Here is a 24,446-nt window from a genome sequence, read left to right on the forward strand (position 1 = left end):
GGGCAATAGGTGGTAACCAAAAGAGGGAATATTTAGGTTAGATACACAGAAAATGTCCTTTACTGTGAGGGTGGTGAGGCACTGCACAGGTTGCCCAGAGAAGCTGTGGATTCCCCATCCCTGGAAGAATTCAAGGCAAGGTTGATAAGAGCTTTGGAGCAACCTGGTCTAGGGGAAGGTGTCCCTGCTCATGACAGGGGGATTGGAACTGGATGATCTTTAAGGTCCCTTCCAATACAAACCACTCTATGATTTTGTCACCAATTTTACTCTTCACACCTAACTGATGTCACAATTTATGAAATAATTTCTTATTCGTGACCATTTAAAAACCACAAAGTACTTTAAATCTTATTAAAGCCATGTATTTTTAACTGTCATACTTATCCTGAAAATTAGCATAATTTAAAGATCAGGACTCCGTTTCTTGAGGGAGGGCACACCAGCAATATGACCAACAGCTTTTAAAGGGTCCAGCTGCATGGGGACAGCCAGCAGCAGATGCTCTCTCGAGCCAGCACACAGGTTCCAAGGAGAACACGCTGCTGGAGAGCGAGCACTGCTGTTAACCACAACCTGGCAGCTCCTGCAGTTGGAGCTCTCCTCTCAGGCATTCCTGTTGCTGCCAATTTAGGGACTCTCTAAACACGGACAAAGCCAGGTTTCTAAACCTCTCCTTTCCAAAGGAGGCATAGTTTATTCTGTGCAGGGTGCGAGGTGGAAGTTTTCCACAAATCAAGCGTACCAATGCTCAAAACTTTACACTATATATATACATTTTAGCAAGCAAAGTCACAGTTCATTGGCTACAAGTTATCTAGTAATTTATTAGTATCCTATCTTCTTTTGCATAAATTGTTATTTCCTGTCCTATACTATTTAGTCCACATGCTCTTTTCATTTGGTGTACTGGTGGTCGCCACCTCCCACTGCGGGATTCTAAAGCCCATGAACTGGCACCAATCCCTTGCATTAAAAAGGGTACGGGGACCTGTGGCGCCAGCCAAGGGACAAAAGACACAGCAGATGACAAGAGATGGCCAGTGACATAGCCGGAGCCGACTCAACAGGAACGTGCAATAAACGCCCAGGTGTTCCTTTGCCCAGGGTCCCTCCTTTGAGGTTATGAGGCCTGTTTCACTGGTGAGGCAGGACCCGTTCTCATCCTCGGTAACTCTCCGGACGATTAACTTCCTCTGGCGCTGCGGGTCTCGGCGTCGCTGCCGCCCTTCGGCCCGAGGCGCGGGCCCGGCCGTGCCAGGCAGCGGGGCCGGCTCCGCCGCGCCGGGGCTGGGAGCAGCCGCCAGCCCCGCAGCTGCAGCGGCGGGGAGAGCCCAAGGCTGGGCCTGGCCGCGCCTGCGCGCCTGCAGGGCCGGAGCGGGGCCGGATCTGCGCTGCCACCGTGCGGCACTCGGAGCCCGCCCGCCCTCCTGCCCCGTGCCTTCTGCACATCCACGGGCCCGGGCGGCCGCTGCTCCCGCCATGGTGCGGTGCGGCGCGGCGGTGCTGCGGAAGGTCAGTGCGGCCGGCCCGGGGAGCGGTGGGGACGGTGCCGCAGGCGGCGCTCGGGTGGCGGGAGGGCTGGCGGGGAGCCGCGGTCCCGCTTGCAGGGCCTCTCCGGGAGTTCCCGTGTGCCGCTGGCGCGGACCGGTCCCGTCCCGCCCCGCCCCGCCCGTGCTGCCCGCAGCGCCCGGCGCCCTCAGGGCCCGGCGGCGATGTCCCGCCCTGGCGGCGATGTCCCGCCCTGGCGGCACACGCAGGACTCCGCCGGCCCGGCCCGGCCCGGGGCCCTGCGCGCCGTGAGGTGTCGCTGCCGGGGAAGCTATGCCAAACCTTGATTAAAAACTATACGCTCTGCTTTCTGAAGTTTCATCTATTGCCATGAAAGATCAGCCCAAGCGGTTTTACGCACGAATCTGTGAAGCGAAATACAAAGAGAAGGCAATTAACTGGTGTTGAAACTGTTGTTTTATTAGTACAGCAACTTCATAGACGATTTGCGGGTCTATGTGAGAGGAGGAACCGGCGGAATGGGTTATCCTAACCTGGGAGGGGAAGGAGGAAGAGGTGGTGATGTCTGGTTCGTCGCCCGAGAAAGGACTACCTTAAAGAGCATTAGGGAGAAATATCCCCAGAAGCGATTTGTAGCTGGAACAGGAGCCAACAGCAGGTAAGAATCTATTTAATGAAAGTTGTTATTTACATCTTTTCCAGAAAGCAAAATGTCAGCCTAAAGTACTAAGCCTGATTTCATTTCTCCAAGTGTTAAAGCTCTAAAAGGTGAAAAAGGAAAAGATTGTGAAGTTCATGTGCCTTTGGGAATTTCAGTTCTTGATGATGATGGCAAGCAGATAGGTAAGAACCTTTGCTTTGTTTTAAGGTACCTAATGTTTGTCACATTTGTTGATAACATCTAGTGAATTTCTAATACTAGGATGTTTTAAGGTTACACGTTTTCCAAAATATGTCTGTGTTTTTTCTGTTTGGCCAAAGAATTGACAAATACATTGTAAAAATTGTTGGAAAAGCAGGGACCCCTTCCAGAAATTAGCAGTAGTTGATTGTATCACTACATACAAGTCCTTTGCTGTTGGAAACAAGTGTTAAAGGCTGGAAGCCATACTGATCCTCCACAGAACCATTCGTGACCTCACATAAGTTATGTCTCCATAAACCCAAGTAAGTGTCCCTATATCTTTACTGAATTATGAAAATGCTCAAAAGACAAAGATCCTTGCTGAATTTTAGATTACTTAAAATGCATATCCGTTTTTTACTCGCCAGGAAGATCTCTTTCAATACTCTTGGAATAGCTCTCAATGGTGCCTTTGCAGTTTCTCCGAGTTTTTTCTTTTCAGACTGTTTAGAATTAAAACTAAATTCCCAAATTGCCCTGGTTTGCATGTTTTACTACATTGGATGTATTGCAAGATTTGTTTATGATGCAGGCATATCATGAGGCTAAAGATATTCAAGTGTTGTTCTTCTTTTTTTTTTTTTTAATTATTTTAACCCTAAGGGAGACATCATAGTCTGCATCTTAATGGAAAAATATAAACCATCTGAAGGGAGCCACATCTCTATCAATGCATATTTTTCCTTGCATTCTTGAATTCAAATATTGGAAGGTTCAGAAAATCCTCCAAGTATCTTGGCCATACTTGGCCTGCCTGCAGTTTTCTTGAGGTGACTGATTGTATGACAGAGAAGAATACTGGGGTGTGATGACTTTCATTTGTTGCCAAACAAGGAAAAAGTCACTATCACCTTGAGGGCACAGTTCTTGCAAGGAAGTGTACACCAAATTGTCTTATAACTGGAGACATTTAAATGGAAAATGACAAGTGAGCTACTGCAAGGGATTGTGTTTTTTCACTAACAAATTTATTTTCAGGAGAGCTTAATGCAGCAGGAGAGAGATTCTTAGCAGCTCGTGGAGGTCTTGGAGGCTCTTTGGCTACAAACTTTCTGCCTTGCAAAGGTCAGAGGAGAACGGTTCACCTTGATTTGAAACTTATAGCAGATGTTGGCTTAGTTGGGTAAGTACAGTAGTTTGAAAACTAATATTAGAAAACAAAGTAGTACATTTCAAATTTGATTTCAAAGAAATTTGGGTGTTTGGATGATGAGTGTTAATTGTGCATTTGCATTGTCACCTAAGTTATTTGCAGTTTGAAAAATCAGATTGAGTTTAAAGCTATTAAAATTAATTTTAACGCTTGAAAGTGTTCATTATGTTTTGATGATTGAAGGGCTTCATGAATCAGGATAATACATAATTAGTAATATAAATGTTTTTAGCAGTTGCAGTGATGGCCACAATATTATTAGCACAATATTTATTAAGTAGGTAGGAGGTGCAAAACAGAGCCAAGAACACTGCATATTGCATGTTTAACTTCATGGCACTGGCCCAAGTAGATCCTTTCAGTAGCAATTCTGAAGACAATGCCAAAGGCTATGTTTCCTACTCTCCCAAAAAAACAGCTTGTAATGTTGGAAGGAAGGAATTACAAACTAGAACAGTAGGACTTGCATATCGATGTTGCTCTTTTATAACAATACAGATAAATATATTTTTATTTGGAGAAAGCTTTCAACAGCCTACACTTGTAGTGTAGTACAACTATTGTTCTATTCAGCATCTGCTAACATAAATCAGCCCTGTGGTCCTTATTAATAAAAAAAACATAGGAAACATGAAATGATGAGTTTGAGGTGAAAATAGTCTAGTTGGTATATACCAATAAAATATGGAAACTTGAAGACAGCATGGATAAAAAATGGAAACTTGAAGACAGGTTGATACACTATATTTTTCTTTATTTGTTGTTAGGAATAATTTTGACAGTATAAAATTTCTCTAAAGTTAGACAATTTTCAGTTGGTCTTCAGTAATTACATGACAGAATTTTTTTCTTGTTTTGATCACTGTGAAAGTACAGGAGTTTTATGATACTGATGCTTCTTTAATCTTGTATTTCAGCTGACAGTTTTCCTTCAAAATGGACACAAAAATCATTATCAGTCAATTAGAGAAGCATATAATTTTCTTATTGAGAGTATGAATCAGCCTCCAATGGTTGTGGTTGTACTTTGATCTCTTTTTGTTTGCTATTTTTGCCTTTTTTGTGAGTGGTTTGCTATTAGATCAGGTAAAAAAAAAACCTATGTATACTTGAGAAAGGCCCATCAAATTTGGGTACAGGTTGTGATGTGTTAGTCTAGGTTGCAATTTAAACTTCAAAGAACATAATCTACTTCAGTGGAAACAAAGTGCTTTCATGAGTACATGACCAGAGTAACCTTGTGGAATGTCTTTAAGGCACCTTTCAACATCAGAGTGTATGAAAACTACACTCAATAGTTTCCCTATTTATAACAAGAGCCATTAGGTTGCTTTCATTTTTTTAAGAAAGATTTATGTACAGCCCCTTTATATAGGCCTACAATATAATACCAGCCTTGTTAACAGGCCATGGTTCTCCATGCATTCAAGTAGAGACAGTTTGGTTTTCTGTGGGACACCTGCCTTTGTATCTTGTGACTGTGTTGAGTTCCCTGTAGACAGAGTTTTCTTGGATCATTCTGACATGAATATTTGTGAATTTGACTGGAATAAAGTCTTGTGTGGACTTTCTGAATGGAGTACGTGCTAAGAATAAGAACTGTAGTCTATCCTTGGGTGTCAGGATTAACTTCGAGTGTCACGTGCATCAAAGCTATTGTGCCTTTTCCAGCTCAGGTTAATCTTTAAAACAAGTGGGTGTTACAATTTCAGTCTTAACTTAGGTTTTCATTTCAGTGGGTAGATGTATTCTGTGAAGAAGCTTTTGTAAAAGCTGGTGTATCCCTTAAGGAACACTTGTTGTAGGATGCAGGTATAGCTATCCCTTGTAAAGTGAAGATGTTATAACAGACAGGTGTGCACAGACGAGCTCCTAGGTGTTCTCTTAGGTTTACTTGGTAGCAGAACGTGTAGGTTAGGACTAATTTCAGGATCCCTCATACAACTGCCTTAAAACCACTCTCTCTGAGTTCACATTTGCTTTGCTCTGTTAGCTAAACTCTAGCATAGGTATCATTGGTACTTAAAGTGTAGACTTCGTAAACCCTGATGTGTATGCTGAGAGACTGTAAATCCAACTGGTAAGATATATTTGCATGACAGCTTTTTAGAATGGAAGCATAATTTACAAAATTAGCTGTAGCATGTTAAGAGTGAATCCAAGTGTACCTGGATGGTAATGCTGTATTTCTGTCTGAGTGACTTTGAAAGATTTCCCTTAAATATATTACACATGTATTTACATGACTCTCCTGCCTGCATCCTTGGAAGCATCGTTAGATATAGAAAAATTATTCAGATTTGATGTCAAAAAGTAAATCATAATGATCTGGGGCTTGTTTGTTTTATAAAAAAAAAATAGTCTGAGTAAATGGGTGCAAAAATGAGTTGATCGCATCAAAGAGCATGTTTGGAAATAAATACACAGGAATCATATAGTGTTGCAGACAACTTTGATGAAAAATCCTTTCCTTAGGATTTTTCCTCCTGAGAAGCTGAGAGGCCTCAGGAACAAAATGTAAACAATGATTATCTGCTGCTGTGGAATGCAACAGGTGGATCTGTGATTGGTCTCATAGAACTGTTTCTAGTTAATGGCCAATCACAGTCAGGTGGCTTGGACTCTGTCCAAGACAGAAGCTTTTGTTATCTCTGATGAAACCTTTTCTTCTATTCTTTTAGTATAGTTTTAATGTAATATATATCATAAAATAATAAATCATGGCTTCTGAAACATGCAGTCAACATTCTCGTCTCTTCCCTCATCCAAGAACCCCTGTGAACACCATCACAATACAGGTGTTTATTCAGTGTATTAATCCTGACTTTCCTTCTAGGTTTCCAAATGCAGGAAAGTCATCCTTGTTAAGCAAGATTTCTCATGCCAAACCTGAGATTGCAAATTATGCATGTAAGTTCATACTCTTATTTTTAGAGCAGTAATATTTCCTGAGAAAGAAAATAAGTCTTTTTGCTAACTTGCTTATAGTAAAGGTTTATAATAAAGAATAGGGTAGCAATGTTGCCTGGCTTTTTAATTATAAGAAATACTTCAAGGAGATACTTGCTGCCTCAGTGTCCAGTTCCTTTACCCACCTCAGTTTTTCATGTATACACCCCCATAATGCTTCAACCTGTTAATGCAGGGTCTATTTAACATTTATTTTTGTCTCAGCCCCTTTTATTGCAACTGAGATTCTCTGTGGTGTGCAATATCCTCAGTCTACAGAATACATACTGTCAAGTACCTTTGCCTAAACATCTTATATGCTTTAGAACTTACTGTCACTTGCAACAGAGAAGATTTTGGCGATTTAATCTGTCCACTGAAAAATAGAAAATTTTTGTTTTCCTATCAGTAAGTTCAAATTAGTTATCTGAACTTCTTTAATTAAAAAGTAAGAGTGCAAGTACCAGTAATTACTACTGACCTTTTTGCACCATTCCCAATCCTCTACAGCCTTTTCTCAGTTTGAAGAGTCGTATCTCACTTTATCTTTCATTGTTTTATCCCTGTTTGGAAGCTAATCCATAGTCTAGGTAATAGTTGTGTCTGAGACTTCTCTACCTTCACTGTTCCCATTTTGGAATGACTGGGGCAGAACTGCAGAAAGAAATAAGACTTGGTGAAGCACTGGATTTTTTTGGCCTAATTTTCATCTATCTTATTTTGCTTTTTCTTTATTCCTTTTCCCTTCTTTATTTTTTTGCTACTGCACATTTGTTTAATTTAAATACACTGAGAAAGTTCTACAGTATTTAAATGTTTTGTAAGTTTAACATTTTTTTAAATGTTGAAACCAATTTTGTTTTCTTCCTGTCCCCTTGCTGCAGTCACGACAATACAGCCTGAACTAGGAAAGATCATGTATGCAGATTATAAGCAGGTCAGTATGAAACCTCACTCTGATTGTTTGTTAAAGTTATATGGAGTGACTACTTATGTTGCTTAACAGAATTTCAGAAGGAGAATGAAAACTTGTAGGTATTTTCATTTGCGTATCCATGTCAAATGAAATTGCATGGGCTTAACAGGAGTTGTGAGAAAAGTTCTGTTTTATGAAGTAATAATAAGAGAGTTTCATAGCCAAATACAGTATTATAATGTAGAGCTTATTTCAAGTCACTTTAATAAATGGATTCTCATTTTCCCTTCCCTTCCATCTGTGGTTCTAATCCTGGCTTACAATCTTAGAGATATGAAATTGTTTATGGAATTGAGATTGCTGTGTCCTAGTGTACTCTTAAAAGTTTAGGACTTGGAAAAAAACCATTGTTTCAGAAATCAGCCTGTTATTTTTATTTAGAAGAAGCAAATTTCTTGCAAGTTGCCTGTACAGAGAGCTCTGGACTGAGTAATTTTCAGAATGCAAATAATGGCAGATTTGTCCAATAGCTAAAGATCTATGTGAGTCAATGGCAGGGAGTTTTGTGATTATAACCCTGCCACCATAACTTCTTGTTATGACTTTCAAGATTGGCTGTTCTAACTTTTTTTTAGGTTTTTTTTTTTGTCTTTGTGGCGTTTTTGTTGATTTGGTTTGTTTTTGGGGGCGTAGGTTTTTTTTTTGTTTAGTGGGTTGGGTTTTTGAATTAAAAACTGAAATAGTGTGATGTGATAGTGATTACCTGAACAGCCAGGATAGTGCACTACCTGAGAGGTGAGGCACCTGGGTCCAGTTCCTTTTGAAATAGGCTGTGGTTGTGAAAGACTGCTGGAGTTATGGCCCTACCACTTGAATTTTTGTGAGCTCTGTTCCACCCAGCTTCTTCAGATAAAAGTTGTCAGATTAATTCTGTGGTTCCTGGAATCCTTTCTACAGTATCCACTGATGGGGAAACCAGTGTTAAATGAGACTAGAGAGGCTAAAAGATTTTGGACCCCAGCTTCACTTAAAAATTGCAGAAACATTTTCATTCCTCAAGCTTGAATCTTCTTTGATGTGCTTTTACTTTGTTTTTGAAGTGTATGATACATGCAGCACTGGACTCATCATTTTCAAGATAAAAGGCAAGTGCATAAAAGGGTTTCAGATGAGTTAACCAGAAAACATAACCCTCAGATATGAAAAGACAAAAAACTATTGTTTCTGCTTTCAGAACCACTAATGCTAGGGAGATTCAGTAGCTGATGCTTGAAACCTTAATTTAACAAACTTCAAGTAAACTGTGTATTAAAGAAAGTAAGTCTAGTTTGTCTGCTTCCCTGCAGAGATGCAATATGTCTAAGGGAATTTTGGTTTTAGGTTCATTTTATCTGCTAGTTTAGGGTAGCTTATCCTGGAAAGCTATGCTGCAAATAAACAGGATTTTTCATAGCCCTTTCAAAAAACTGTCTACCATGAATAAGGATCTCTTGCTCATACTGGTGTATTTTTCTCCAGCAAGAGATCTACTTGAACTCCTGGCTTTCTTTTCTGAAGTCTTTTTCTTGTCATAGCCGGTGATCCTTATTGTTGGCCATTTCTACAGTTCATGGTTTTTATATCACACTGCTGGGGGCTATATAGGAACTATATGGACAAAATACTTGTTTCCTAAAGTCAAGGGAACTAAGGGTTGTGATCATGGGGAACTTCAAGGGGTAAGAGGAAGTACTCTCCATATTGCAACTGCTGAAGCCAAAACATAAACCATGTAATTAACAGCAATAATTGAGGTGTCTTTTCTGTATCACTCAAAGGACAATGATTCATTTTTTCCTAAAGAACATTGATATTTTTAAAGAGATATGTAACTATTTGCTCATTTTATCATAGTACAATATAAAAAAGAAAATATGTGCAAGTTTCCTAGTGCTGTCTGTCATTACTGCTTGGGAAAAAAAAAAAGACACTGAAGTAGAGGACCTGAGTAGAGTTGGGTTTCAGGTCTCAGTACTAGATCATGAAAACTAACAGAATCACTTACATTTTCTACCACAGTATCTAAGCCCCCTTCTGCACTAAGTAGCACACTGGAAATTTTATGATATGCTCACTTCAGGGATTGTTCAGTTTAATCCAGTTCCTGTCTAAATGGCATTAGATAGATTTGAGGACCGTACCTTTGCTCTTCTTTACCTCACTCTCTGTCTTAGCTTTCTGTGACTTACTGAGTAGCCATTTTGGGGGTTTCATTATCATTCTGCTTTTTTTTGGTCTGCCTCAGCTGTCCAACAGATCTCTCAACCAGCAGAGAAAGTGGCATGGTCCCTGTTCATTGTGGCAGTCTTTGCTGGGCTCTGTCTGGAAGCTGATTGAGTAATCAAAGTCTCATTTGAGCTGAAGAGCAGAAATCAAATTTTTGTAGTTTCTCATGCTCAGGGGAGTAGTGTTAAGTGGGTTTGTATTTGGAGTAATGATACTCTGTAGCCACAAGGAACAGACTTTATTTGCTGTCTCAGTGACAGTTTGAATTCTCTACAAATGTGATAGCCTAAGCTGCTCACCTTTCAGAGTCTGTTTTATTCTCAGGTAATAGCTAAATTTTGTGAGATCTCTGCTGAGGTACTATTACCCTCTATTTTGTTCTTTGCAGATGGCTATAAAAAATAGACAGGGGAACATGAGGAGCAGCAGGTCTGTGTAATAGCAGCCTTTTGTTTAATCTGCTTCTAATGTTAGATTGTAAATGAAACAGCCAATGCATATTATTTTGTCTGGGTTCTTTTGTTCATGTATAGTGATAATCACTGTTGATAGTTGAAAGCCCTTGGGTTTGCTCACTGGAAGTATTTTGTTTGAAACTTTTGTTTTCCTAGATTTCAGTAGCTGATCTCCCAGGACTGATTGAAGGTGCACATGCAAACAAAGGAATGGGCCATAAATTTCTCAAACATGTAGAGAGAACCAAACAACTTCTCTTAGTTGTAAGTTAAATAAAATTTACATTTTATTGAAATCAAAGTGCAATAAATAAAATATATCTTAATTGCAATGTAGTTGGAATTTAGAAAGTCATTTGTAATTTGTGTGATTGTGATAACTATAGCTGTAATTGTGTTTACAGAATGGACCATTCAAATGACTAATGATAAATTAAGTTCTTAAATGGAATTTATCATTTAAAATTTCCAATTAATTTAGAACAGTGAAGTGTTCCAAGCATAACAAAAGCATGATTTTTTTTTCTGTAAGAGTCCCATAAGAAGTTTAAAAACCAGACTTTTGAGAAACACTGTATGAGAATTAACGAGTTTGTGCCTACAGTGTCTGTGTTCCATTGCTGTTTAGTTGCTCTCTGTTATTTGCCCAGGAGTGAACACATTGCCATGGACATTCCAGGGCAAAGTAGTTGATGGAGAGTACCTTGATACTGTAACAAAATTTTACACCACAAAACTTGTTTTTGTGTAACTTTTTCAGGTTGATATTTCTGGGTTTCAGCTGTCTACGAAGACTCAGTTCAGAACAGCCTTCGAAACGATATTGCTTCTAACAAAGGTAAGTTCTCATCTTCCTATGTGACAGCTGTAGTTATGTGTTGAGTCAAGAGAATGGCTCAGTTTTGATCGAGAAACATTCAAATGTTAGGGTGTCTTCTGGATTTATAATATAAGGACAGTGACCAAAGAGATTCTCCAAAATTTTTACTTGTCCAGGTTAAACCGCTCTAGTTTATGTTGAGTACCACACAATTGTTAATAGAATTGATTAACCTGTGCAGCATGTGGGATATTTCTTACAGTCAGGTAAAAAGAGACATAATATTCAGTTCCCCAATCCAGTAGCATTTTAAGAAGTAGAAATGTGTGGTTACAGTTAAAGCTTGCCTTGATGCCCTTACTGCATAGACCAACATCAGGCCCCAGCTTTGCAGACATTGACTGTTTCCATCTCTTAACTATGCTTCTGATTCAAATAATACATATTATGTAATTTTAAAAAATTGATTAATCTTATACATTTCAGGTATTGCTGTTTATTTTTCGTTTATTCAGGTTGGGATTTTCTAATATTAAAATGTTTAAGAATTATAACACTCTACAAAGGATTTTCTTATATGTTTTATAGGTCTGAAGTTTTTCTGAAATTGAGTTTGTGTTCATAGATGTCAATATAAACAAAAACCAAAACTGTCATTCTTTCTGTAACTGGCATTTCAGAATGAGCTAGCCTGTTTACCGGAAATCTGTCTTTGAGCAAAAAAATGAGTCACTGAACATTATTTTCTTCTGTGCTGTAATAGATCAGCCTTGAGCACCTGAGTCAAATTCACAGCTGCTTGGGCAAGAAGGGCTATTTAGGCAATTAAATGCAAGAGGAGATGTAAAATTGAAGTAGCACTTGTTAAACTACAGATACTTAACAAGGGAAATTTACATTTCTTTTAAGGAACTGGAGCTGTACAAAGAGGAACTTGTAACAAAGCCTGCACTTCTTGCCATCAATAAAATGGATTTGCCTTGTGCAAAGGATAACTTGGATGAACTTATGACACAACTAGAGAATCCTCAGGGTAAAGGAAATTCCAGTAATAACTTTAATCAAAAGTAGTAGTAAGATTTCATATGAATAACTCTGCATTGGCAGAGAGTCGTTTGAAACTAAAGTCAGCTATTAAATTTATTATTTGAACATATGTTTAAAATCAGTTCCTGCATTTAGAGCTCTGTTTATATGCATTTGTAATGGCTTCACTGTTTGGAAAAGATTGTAATAAAATAGAGCTATCCCAGATGATCTTTCCCAACCATTATATGGGAGAGTAAGTTTCTGGTCTAGGTGTCTGGAATAAGAGTAACCTGCATTGAAGGTCCCCTCACAGGTACTGACATATGTACCATTTGTCATGTGATTTTGGCCTAAACACGTGAAAATTCTGGAAAGGTCTATGTAGGTTTATTTTAGTCTTGCAATTACATTGGGGTGAATTGCTTTTTCTTTCCTGGAGTGTGTAGAAACCAGAAAAGCTTAAGACCATATTCTCCCATAATCTGCAACTTGGGATATCTTTGTGCTCATTGGAAGTGTATAGAATCTTCTCATGGCAGCATTAAGAGCAGTATAACTGCTATATTACTGCTTGTCTTCTGAGATTTGAGAAGACTAATTATGCAGATAGTATGTATATTAATTGCAGCTATGTTTATTACTGTAATTTATTAAAGTTTATTTTCTACATTTAATGGGATTTTATGGGCTTTGTAGTGATACAGTATTTGGGGATTGTACTAACTCTTGCAATACAATTTTTCAGACTTCTTTCACTTACTGGAGGAAGAAATGATTCCAGAAAATACTCTTGAATTCAGAGAGGTGATTCCTGTATCTACGTATACCGGAGAAGGAATTGAGGAACTGAAAACATGTCTAAGAAAATCCATAGATGAGCAAGCAGAGCAGGTGAATGAAGAATATCGGAAAAAGAAACTCCTGCTTTTACAAACTTCCAAAGAAGAACAAATGAATAGAAGCGGACATTCCTGAATGGATCCAGCACATTTTAATATTTTAACTATGCACATGAAGCCTTTGTTGTGCAGACCTTCCATTTAATTGTTCCCTCTTCCCTCACTGCCTGCTTCCCTTTATTTGTTTAGGCACGTGGGTAGGGCACAGTGGGGAAAGAGACAAGGGGTTTTTATTTATGTTGGCTACAAAGCTCAACAATGTAAAGACCAAAGTATGTGTAACTCAAAGCACTGCTTAACAACTGATGATCACTGGAATATTTTTGCCAAGTGAGAGGAATGGAGGGAATAGAACTTGCACAAAGGAGCAAGTTCAACAACTCTTCATATCCTGTGGGCATCAGAAGAACCAAAGGAAGTTTCTGGTGGAGGAATTTTCCAGAGTCTGGGCCTTCTAAGGTGAACACAAGTTCTGCTGTTGTGACAGGCTTTGTTGGTTTTAAGGATTTAAAGGAAAACACATATAAATGGCTACTAGGAAGTGACTTGTAGGAGCACAAAAGCAAGACTGATTTGTAATGTTGGAGGTTTTTTTTGCACCTGCTGGTGCCTACTGTAATCATCTTAGTTGTATAAATCCTGATTTCAAATTCCCATGCTTAATTTGTGATCCCCTCCTTTTACAGAGTTATTGGGTTTATGTTACATTTCAGTGAAGAAAGTAGCTTCTTCTCAACAGAGTTGTACATTTTTGGAAATATTTAGTGTTCTAGATTATATATTACAAGAAGTCACAATCATATTTTAATTTTTAAAAAAATTCAAAGTCCTCTATTGTCAGGGTGTTTTCTACTTCAAAGCTATTAAATTGCTTGCAAAGCAAAATAAGATTGAATACATCAAAGCCTTCTAGTTTGGTTTGGTTTTGTATTGTAATGTATGTATCATACCCTGCTTCTTTAGATTTTGTTAAATCAGTCACTGGGAGGAAAGGTATGGTTTCTCATAATGCATTGTTATCTTATTGCAAAAGTCCCACACCTTGTCAGCAATTTCTCACGTGCAGCTCCCCACAGCATTGACTCCTTCTCAGTACAGACAACAAACTCCAACTCTCTTCACAGCACAGCCAACAAACACTAACTCTCTCCTCACCCACCTAACCCACTCTTTTGTAGCACTTGTCTTATTGGACACAGCTGTGGCCTATTGAGGGCAGGGTTGCTCCTAATCTTTGGTGATTAGTGCAGCCGCAACTCCTCAGGTGTGACTACCTTCTGCACTATTTTCTTACATTCTATCCCTCCACAATAATGCATTTATTTTATCATTGGTATTGGTTCTTAATGTGATTTTCCTCTCATTTTACTGTGTTTGTTCGGGGCTAATATGCTTTCACTGATGCTAAGAATAGGCTGTCTGTTTTACAGAGTTGCAGAATGAATTAGGTTGGGAAAGACCTGTGAGATTGAGTCCAACCAATGATCAAACACTACCTTGTCAACTAGACCATGGCATTCAGTGTTTCCTTAAACACCTCTTCCCTCCACCTTCCTGGGCAGCCCATTACCCTTTCTGTGAAGAAATTCCTCGTGATGTCCAATCTGAATCTGCCTTGGTACAGACTGAGGCCATCGCTTCTCATCCTATCACTGGTTGCCTGGGAGAGAAGACCGACCCCCACCTGGCTACAACCTCCTTTCAGGGGGTTGTACAGTGATCTCGTGACCCCTGAGCCTCCTTTTCTGCAGGCTATGAAATAGCTGAAAACAGCATTTTGTTTTTTCCAGACTTTGTGAACGCCGGTCTTAATGAGTGAGGTTAAGGGGGGAGAGGGGGTGTGTTTGTACTGAGAGGCAGCGTGGTTTACTGGAGCTGTCCGCCGCGGGCCGCAGCTGCCTGCCGCAGTCAGGTTCCTCGGACCTGCGCTCAGCTGCCTTACCGTAGGGACGTGTGGTAGAGCACCGGCGTTTCCAGCCCGGGCTGGCGGAGAGCAGAGAGCGCCGAGCGGGCGAGCCCGGCAGGGCGGCCTGGAGCCGGGGTGCGCCGGGCCGGCCCGGGCCCGCACTGCGCCGGCGCCGCCGCCCCGCCCCACAAGGCCCCGCGCGGCCGCGGCCTCCCCTCAGCGCGGCGGCTCCGCGGCCGGAGCGGCGGCCATGGCGCCTCAGGAGCGCGGCGGAAAGGTGAGCGGGCGCGGCGAGCGGGCACGGCCCCGGCCCCGGCCCCGGCACCGGCACGGCCAGCCCGGGCCCTGCGGCGCTTCCCGGCTCCCCCGCGAGTCCGGGATCGCTGTCGCGGGCGGGGATCGGCGGTGCTCCCCGGGGGGACGCTGTGTGTTCCCTCCGTGCGTCAGCTACTCTTGACGATTCAGTCGGTAAAATAATTACCTCTGCTCCAAGGTTTTCTTGGAAGTCCTAATTTGTTAGCTAGGATCGTTAATTCTAACCCAGTACATGTATATTTAATTTTAGTAGGAGTTTTGTAGAACGTAGAACTGCATGATTGATTCCCAGAATAAAAAAAAAAAAAAGACTGGTGGCAGTGGTTCTGAGCCAGTCCCTTGAAACTGGCGAGCTTTAGGCCTCCAGTTTCTGGTGGCCAGTTAGCCAAAAGTCGTGAAAAATTTTGAACTGCTCATGCTGTTGCGGATAGTCAGGCAGTCGTTTGTGTTGATGAATTATACTGTGACTTCTCTCCTACAGGGCTTTACAAAACAGTGATGCTTCCCAGACCGTGGGCTTTTCAAGGCCATGCAAGGGAACAGAGCTGGTTTTATTCATTTCTGAATTATGTCTACAGTAAATGTCCCTTTTGTTGTCTTTTTTTCATTATTTTATCTTGTGGGCCTTTAATGACTTACCAGTTTTTAACTAGCTTCATCCAACATCTCTCATTACAGCAACATGGATCTTTAGAATTGGGGGTAAAATCTGTCCCTACTAAAGGGTGCTATTAGGACTGGTAGCTTCTGTGGATCACATAGAAGAGCCTTCCACAGTACAGCTTTAAAATCCTTGGGATGGAAGAAGCTGAAGCCAAGAATCTAAGGCAAGGCAGGGTTTTATCTGGCCAAAGTGTGTTTTCTTCCCTTGGACAACTAGCTGACAAGTGATTGAGGTCCCTAGTTGTTAAACACCACCAGGATTAGACAGTAAAATCAGATGGACTAAAGGGAGGAAGAAAAAACCAAAAGAAACTCAATTTCTGCAAAAATGAGTTGGGTATTGGGGAATATTCCATAGCTGCTCTGAATCTGTTTATTACAGCACAGGTTTCATCATTTAATGGGAGGGACTCCAGGGCTGGGCACAGCTCCCTCTGACAGCTTTGTTTGCCTGCACTAATTTTCTACTTAATTATGTTGTTGTGGTTGTTCGTGGGTGTGAACCTGCAGAGGGAGGTCTGTGTGTTTATCTTGGCTTCAGCTGCAAAGTGCACAGAAAGCTTGAAAATTCATCAGTAATGTTAGTGAACAAAAGCTGCTGCTCCAGGCTGTGTGTCTGCAGTTGTGTCTTATGTGCAATAGCATTCTTATTAATGAGTTTCCAAATCTGAAACCCTCTTTCTCATTCAGTGAAAAAAATCAGGGTTCATGACTGTGTTGTCAAGTCTCTTTCTTGCCTAGATAGTTTGATAGAAGGATTTCTTTGATGTTTTTGTAGGTGACGGAGCCTATTCATATATTTTATGAATTTTATAATATTTCAGGGTTTGATATGGGTAGTTTAGAATAAACTCTTTCTTTGCACATGTTAGCCCAACAAATTCGGCTGTAGGTTGTAACTTTTAACAGTTGCATACTGACATACTTGGAGGTCTGATGCTGTCCAGTAGTAAAATGATGTACCTATTATGACCTGCAGATTTGATCTTGGGACTTAGATGTGGGGGTAGAAAATCCACAAGAGGATCTGTTCCTCTGGAAAAGCTGGACAGCCATTGAAAAGGCATTACCAGTGTTTCCTGGTTTTCTCCAATTTCCTTGAAACCTTTGTGTAGAAGGCAGGAAAGAATAGAGACCCACAAGATATATAAGCAGTTTAGAGTTTGTCCTTTGTTTTCTGACATTAAATAATCATTGCACCCTTTCCTCACTGCTGTTTAAGTGCAGCCTGGAACCTTAACATCTGCAGTAATCATTCTGTATGACTTCTTACGGATTTTTTGCTAAAAACATAAAATTCAGGATGCAAACTCTGTGTCTTGGAACACCCATGAGAGAAGCAGGTTTTTTTGCACCTTTGGCTTTTGAGATGAATAGATAGAGAACAAGCTCTGGAGAAAAAAATTGAAGAAAGAAAAAAAAGTAGTTTGAGTTATGTTTTTTAAATAAGAGCAAATTGTAGAAGGTGATGGAGTTGGCCTAATGCAAACATAACTGATATTCCTAATTCCTGAATTGCAATGTAAATGCTGTTGCTGAAATTGCATGAAACAAATATGATGTTGACTCTTTCTTTGTTCTGTTTCTTAGATGCAGTAACACCTTTTTCCTACTTAGAGAAGTTGCTAAAGTTTCTGTTGGTTTGAGGACACTGCTGGTAAGTGCACTGAAGCCATCTAATTAAGACAACACTTGTTTTGTTACTGTCTTCCTCAGGGCTCTAAAGCTATAATTACAGTCATCAAGCCAGCAATATTTGCAAGATGGGATAGGTCTCCCCTGATGGAAGGGATGGTGGGTAACATGCCTATTTGCTGTAATCTACTACTGCAAATGAATTTTCAGAAACAGCAGCTTTCTGAAAATGGTCAGTCATGTGTTTATTCCAGCTGGTTCACATATAGCTCTATCTTGGAGTATGCCCCGTCTGCATGGAAGTTTTATCCAGGGAAAGGCAAGCTCTTTATGGAAGAGCAAAAGCATCAAGTTTGAAGAAAGCAAAATCTGATGTAAGATTAGATTTACCCCTGAAGATCATTTGTTATGGTTCCATTTTCTTGCAAGTTGATTGTTTTGACCTTACTGAAGCTAGAGTTAGGCATCATATTAAAGTAATCATAATGGAAATACTTCTCTGGTCCCCCTACCCAGGGGCTATCCTGTTAATGACCTGCCATCTGAAAAGTTTACTGCCATGGGAAGAGAAGCTTGCCCACCTCAGCTATCCTTAGCAACAATGTAATGCTGTCTTTTTGACAAATAAGGTAGTTGTTAGCATAAATGGGGTTGTCATTATTTCTTTCCAGAGTGCTTCTTTGGAATCTAGGCTGTGATCAGCACTTAAATGAAAGTGTCCACATTACAGTGCAATTCTTCAGGGTTAGATGGCATAAAATAATTGCCTAATGGTTTCTTAGGAAACCAATTGAACTTCATTTATTTGTCTATAAATCAATAGAATGCTGGCTAGCTGTATGGCTTGATAATGCTTTTAGTGTGTTTCCAGTATACATGGGAATTCCTTACCTGAAAACTGGAGCTCCCTGGTAATTGGATGTTTGCAGGTATAAAAGGAGAGTGAGGGATCAGATCTGGTTGCCTTTTTGTTTGCAGCCATGTCTGTAACCTTTCTGTGAAACACATATTCAGTTACCTGTATATGCATTAAGCAGAACTTCTGGTACTTAAGGGATTGGTTTATGACTTTGGACATTTGATAGATATGTACAGTGCTGTATAATAATTTGGAAGAAATTTCAGGAGGAGTTTATAACTGAATGGTGCTCAGTAAGAATTTGCAAAGCATCTGTTCATTTTTAGGTACTATAATTCTTAGTGTCCAGCTTCAAGTACACTCTGGCGTAAATGCTCGGTGCCCATTATGTATTAGGCTTCTTTGAAATATCTTGGTCATGCAGAGAAGGGATAACTGATAACTTGAATTGAGTCTTTTTTTTTTTTAAGTTTTTGTTTGTTTTGTAAAGGCCCATCACTGAGACTGTTTCTCAGCATCTCTATAGACAAGAGGCTATAGTAGGTATGCAGACAGTGGTAATATTGAAAAGGAAGCAGTATTAACACTTGCTCTGGAGTGAAAAATGTGAAAACTGAAAAGTCATCTGCTTTCTGTAATTGTGTGCTTGGACAGTTGATTCTGAAAGGCAGGAGTAGTGTGGCAGAACTGTTAGTTACTGTTGAAAAATTCATAGTAAGTTACTCAACAGATCCTCCACCACCATCTCACAGCTCTTGTCAACAGTTTGGCCTATATAAAATGTGTATAACTGCCTACATATGCATTCCCTGCCAGTCTAATGATGAAGATTTTAAGCAACTCCCTTTTACTCATGCAGGATTAACAATTCCCTTTTACTCATGCAGCAGCATGGTAGGACTGAGCATGCACTCTGATATTGTTTCTGAGCTAAAGAAAAGGAGCTGCCAGCTGAGGACAGGTGAACTTAAATCATGGCTGTGTATGTAGACTCACACATTCAAATGTGCTTGTTTTTTTACCTTGAACACAGCGACTTCAACAGTCTGTCAGCTGAGAAGTCATAAGTCTGTGTGAAATAAGATGACATTTCATTAAAGCATGAATTTAGTGGTTTTTAAGACAATGTTACCACTGTCTTAAGCGTGTCAGACAAAGAAGGTGCCACAAAGTTAGTGCCTACTAGCTGTCATCTAAGTTTATTAAAATCAACAATCAACTGTAGTTAGTCCTGTGTCCATGGTTTTCATTTATATTTTTCTTTCTAATGGCAGGAAGCAACCTCTGTGGGCAAATATGGGCTGCCGGGATGTTCATGCGGCGACCGTGCTGGCCTTCCTCAGTGGAACAGCCTCAGTAGCTGGGCTCCTTGCAGCAGTTCTGCTTCCAAACTGGAGGCAGATGAGACTGTACACGTACAACAAGAATGAGAGGAATGTGACGGTTTACACTGGACTCTGGATTAAGTGTGCGCGCTTTGATGGGAGCAGAGACTGTGTGATCTATGACCCACAGTGGTACACGGCTGTGGATCAGCTGGATTTGCGTGTTCTTCAGTTTGCCCTTCCTCTGAGTATGTTCACTGCTGTCTCAGCTCTGTTCCTGTGCATGATTGGCATGTGTAACACAGCCTTTGTATCGACCGTGCCAAACGTCAAGCTGGCCAAGTGCCTGGTAAACAGTGCAGGCTGCCATCTCGTGGCCGGCCTCTTGTTCCTGCTTGCCTGTGCCATTTGTCTCATTCCGTCCATCTGGGTCATTTTTTATAACAATTATCTGAACAGGAAATATGAGCCCATCTTCAGCTTTGACATCTCTGTATTTATTGCCATTGCCAGTGCTGGCGGTCTGTTTTTCACTTCCATCATGCTGTTCCTGTGGTACTGTGCATGCAAAAGCCTCCCTTCTCCTTTCTGGCAGCCCCTGTATTCCCACGCCCCCAGCATGCACAGCTATGCCTCTCAGCCCTACTCCGCACGTTCTCGCCTCTCTGCCGTAGAAATCGACATTCCCGTTGTGACACATTCATCTTAGGGAGACAAAGCCTTGGAAGCCAAGTTCTTGTGCTCATTCAAGCCACGAAAATTGTAGGCTTGATTCTCTGTGCTGCCCTGCACTGAGCATAATTCTTTGTAAGGTCAAGTTTCCCAAGGCACAAAGCCATGGAGGCCTGAGTTCAGCAAGTCTGTTGCTGTTCTGGTCTGTTTGTTACTTCTTGACCACCTTTCCTTTTTTTTCTTCTTATTTTTTTGACTCTGAGCTCACTACAGTCACAATTGCTGCTAATGCTGGATCAGTACAATAACAATTGTACGTATCCATCCTTTTGCTTGCTGATGTCAAAGGAGGTTTGAATGTCTTTGAGATTTAATAAGCTATTCCTAAATTCTGATCTCATTGTATGACCCTTGCACCCATGTATTGTCCAGATGCGGGCAGTGGAACTGGGTGTAGGGGATTCACTGAGTTTCTTGTTCATCCAGATCCACATATTGTAATATGTGATGTCTGAAAAGGGTGTTTGGCAGACTAATTCAGTTCTGTGCACTGTTCTTTGTTTTTTGCTGTACACACAAACAGATACTTGCTTTGGAACTTCTGTAACAGAATTAGTGCCAAATTACCCTTTATTTTTGAAGTAGCTGTCAGAAGGAATACAACTGATTTAACTACGAATGTTGTTCTGTGCTCTAATAGCATTTTGTGAATTACTGCGGGCTAGAAATCTTTTGTGAATTTTATTTCTAGTCTGTTTTTTACTAAGTTAGCAAATTCACAAGATCTATTTTGTGATTAAAAGTAAAAACACTAGTATTTAAAAATTGTGATTAGAACCTTGGATGTCTTTTTATTTGAAGGCCTTCTTAAAAGTGGATTTTGAAGTATGATACAAAGTGTTCAGTTCTGGAGAGAAATGTCACTCCCTACAAAAAGGGTTAGGAAAACCATAAAGAGTTATGAAGACTATGAAAGATCCTTTTGAAACACTGTATACAAGCTATAACAACATCTCTCTGAAAGGGGAATTATAACCCTGGGGAGAGATTTTTTTTTAATCTAGATGTTTTTTAAAAGTGTATATACAAGGACCAATGAGCTTGTGTTTTTTTCAGAGTTGATCTTTATGGTTGATGGACTTTTCATGCTGTAGCTTATTTCATTACTGATTAAGACTTAACCTTTTCAGCTTGGTTCTTTAACACTTTCAGATTCAGCTATTTTAAAATCCAGTTATTTCCCCTGCTACCACCTCATAAATGCAGAAAGTTCCCTATTCCTATTTTCCATAAGATGCTATTTTGAATAACTTTTGAGCTTCACTGTGTAGCTCTACAAGGATGAAGAGGGATTGTAAATTCCCAACCTGGGATGTCTTTAAATCACTTTTTGCCTTCTAAAATACAGAGCAGCAGATGAGCCCTAAGGATCCAAGCTCTTTAATATGGGCTTTGACATTACTTGAAAATTCCATGACAGTGAGTTGAAGAGTGCTATAATTAAAGCAATCATTTGATTCTCTCAGGTTTTGGTAAATTAAGATCTTATGTTTAAGATGTCATCCCAGTAAGGAAAGCTGTTTTGATTGGTGGCATTCTGGAGCTTAGTGGATATTTGCATTTCATTAACCCCAGAATAAATTTGGTTTTCTAAAAAAAACAGTCAGTTTCTTTAATTCCAGTTCTGAAGATTCATCCAAGGTCCTGAAAACCATTTAGATTCCTCTTCTAGGTGTTAGGAATAGAAACAAGTACTGTACTGGGCAAATCTTGGTCTGTTAAAATTTGTGAAATAACAGTATGCACAGAAAGATTGTGTTTTAGCTGGCAGATCTGACTTCAGTGGACTGAGGGAGGAAGCTGATCTCTATCATAATTCCCAGCATAGTCAGTAAAGTGCCAGGCCTTTAACACAGTGCTTGATTTAACAGCAGTCTGAAGGAATTAACACTGTAGACAGTAAAAAGTATGTAAGGGGAGATATGCCTCCAAACATGATACTCTCTTAGTTTTACAGGGTGTGAGAGTATGAAGTATCTTTTTTAATCAGATCATGACTTGCATGGGATTAGAACACATGTAATGACATGCAAGCCAAGTTTTTTTTCTTCAAAACTGAACTTTGCTTTACTGTTCATCTGCTTGTCCAACACTGTTGCTGGTTTAGCTGCCCATCTCCCTTAATGCCTTGTAAGGTCAAAGCAAAGGGGCCACTGGTGTGTGATTTAATGTCATCTTGCTTCTGCATCACTTCAGTGTCTTCTTCTTTGTGCCTTGCTTCAGTTATGAGTTGGCCAGTAAATGTTACAGTCAGCATCTGATAAACTCTTTGAGCCTGAATTTGCCAAGCATTTTGGTCATTTTTAAGAGTTGATAAATGTATCTCTTGGTGACTTAAAAAGGAGCTGAATTTTCAGCATCTCCAGAACAAGAATGACAGCCTGGCAAACTGTTGCTTTCTACAGGAATATAAGTTTAGCCAGTGTTGTTCTCTGTGCACTTTAATAGCAGATGCCTCTGACAGCTCTTTTGTATTCTGACTTTGATTTTTATGCACAGAACTTTTAATTAGTATTTGCTGCTGCCTAAGCTGATAACTTGTTGGTGTGAAAATTGTGTCTTTCTAAAAGCCAGAGATGAATGAGTTATGAAAAGTAGGGCTCCAGAAGATAATGGATTCCAGCATAGGTTTCAGTTAGCAAGAAGACTGTTGCATCATGTTCTATCACCAAAGCATAGCTGGTTTTCTTTCATCAATGCTGTTATTATGTTTCTGCTGAATCCTAAGTGAAATTACCTGGAAGTGCTGTGCTGTATTTCCTTTGTTACAGAAAGACATGGCCAACCTGTGACACTTGAGCTGAGTGCCACTCCAGCTTTTTTTATTTTTTGCTAAGGTTGCCATCGTGCCCAGCACCAGGGCTGGGGAGTGACAGGCCTCCCTGGACTGGGAGAGAGCACATGTGTCCTGCAGGTATGTCTGCCAGGGAACAGCCTTTGGGGAGCAGTTAGCACCCCTGCCTCTGACCAGCTGCACCTTCCTGGGCACTGCTGTGAAATACTTTAACAGAAAAAAACAGAAAGATTTTAATTTGTAGCTTGTGCAGTAAAGGTTGGGTGCTCTGAGATTACAGGAACCTGTCTTTTTTCAAGTAGTTCCTGTCCAACTTCTTTAAATTGTGTTAAGTGTTGGTTCTTTTTATGTGAAACAGAAGATATGTATTTTTAATAAAAGAGTCTCATACAGATGCAGTGTATTTTGATTAATTTTGTTGAAAACAGTAGCTACTAGAATATGAACGACTTTACCTTTCGATATTGATCACCAGACTGTTTCAGGTGACCACTGTTGATCACCCAAGTATTTTAAACCTTAACTGGTTTAAAATGTGTATACTGCATTTTAGCTGCCTAATTTTATAGGACTCCTGCTTTGAGCGAAACAAAACAATTTTTTTAAGTATCACAAAGCCCCAAACCAGCACTTCTGAAAAGGGATAAGCCAAACTCCTGCCCTCCCATCTGCTGTGCAGGATGTGCTGTCAGCTGGAGAATATGCTGCCTCCTCACCTGTGAAAGTCATTTGGGCATCCCAGGGACTTGTGGTACTCCAGTGGACGGTAGTGGCTCTTGATGCTTCACTTCTGTTGTGTGCTGCTCCTGGCTACTACAGCTCAGCAGGTTACAGTGACTCAGTACAGAGCTGTGGAATCCTCTGTGTCCTTCCCCCTCAGGGAAATCCCCAGGGCATTGCCTTGGAAAGACGTACCATAGAGTTTTCCCCACCTAAGTGGACAGAAAGGACTTCCCCATGGAGTCTTGCACAACACCATGATCCATCCCATTCCTTTCCCCATATGTCCCACATTCTCATAGTTTCTCCTTTCCCTGTTTCCTCACTGGTTTGGTATCCCTGGTGGCAGCTCCATCTTCCCTGTAGGCTGGTGCCCTTTTCCCAGCCCCTTGTGCCACCCCAGTGCCCTCAAACCCTTGGCCAGTGACGCCATACTTCACCTTGTGCACACCACATGGCTTGGTCTTTTGTCCCCGGTTTCCTTTGGTGTGGTGGATGCAATAAACCTTGCTGGAGCTGGCCCTTCTGCCTCTCTTCACTGAGCTAGCCATGGTGAGTGGGGTGTGTGGACTTGAGTGCCCTGCCCAAACCCTTC

At 40.6% G+C, this 24,446-nt stretch overlaps 2 protein-coding genes across 4 annotated transcripts in view; both read left to right on the forward strand.

Annotated features, from left to right (window-relative positions):
• LOC136558559 (GTP-binding protein 10-like) overlaps positions 1–13,806 on the forward strand; it is a 59,819-nt gene extending 46,013 nt beyond the window's left edge. The window contains exons 1-10 of one of the 2 annotated variants that reach the window (XM_066553084.1): positions 1,391–1,515; positions 1,977–2,170; positions 2,264–2,355; positions 3,395–3,539; positions 6,406–6,479; positions 7,403–7,455; positions 10,311–10,418; positions 10,915–10,992; positions 11,884–12,007; positions 12,749–13,806. In XM_066553084.1, the coding sequence (XP_066409181.1) occupies positions 1,483–1,515; positions 1,977–2,170; positions 2,264–2,355; positions 3,395–3,539; positions 6,406–6,479; positions 7,403–7,455; positions 10,311–10,418; positions 10,915–10,992; positions 11,884–12,007; positions 12,749–12,978 (1,131 nt within the window). In that variant the 5' untranslated portion in view covers positions 1,391–1,482 and the 3' untranslated portion in view covers positions 12,979–13,806. Of the gene's footprint in view, positions 1–1,390; positions 1,516–1,976; positions 2,171–2,263; positions 2,356–3,394; positions 3,540–6,405; positions 6,480–7,402; positions 7,456–10,310; positions 10,419–10,914; positions 10,993–11,883; positions 12,008–12,748 lie in introns of those variants that run through there. The other variant, XM_066553094.1, reaches the window with a different exon arrangement.
• A 1,198-nt stretch (positions 13,807–15,004) lies between these two features.
• Positions 15,005–23,523, forward strand: CLDN12 (claudin 12). 2 transcript variants are annotated; one of them, XM_066553120.1, is made up of 3 exons: positions 15,005–15,085; positions 17,377–17,443; positions 19,555–23,523. In XM_066553120.1, the coding sequence occupies exon 3, from the start codon at positions 19,577–19,579 to the stop codon at positions 20,312–20,314; it is 738 nt and encodes a 245-aa protein (XP_066409217.1). In that variant the 5' UTR covers positions 15,005–15,085; positions 17,377–17,443; positions 19,555–19,576; the 3' UTR covers positions 20,315–23,523. The 2 variants fall into 2 exon arrangements, with proteins under 2 accessions (XP_066409217.1, XP_066409226.1); XM_066553129.1 differs by lacking the exon at positions 15,005–15,085 and adding an exon at positions 15,258–15,276.
• The last annotated feature ends 923 nt before the right edge of the window (positions 23,524–24,446 follow it).

This window comes from Molothrus aeneus, chromosome 1, assembly GCF_037042795.1.
Source record: "Molothrus aeneus isolate 106 chromosome 1, BPBGC_Maene_1.0, whole genome shotgun sequence".
NCBI classification, from domain to species: Eukaryota; Metazoa; Chordata; class Aves; order Passeriformes; family Icteridae; genus Molothrus; species Molothrus aeneus.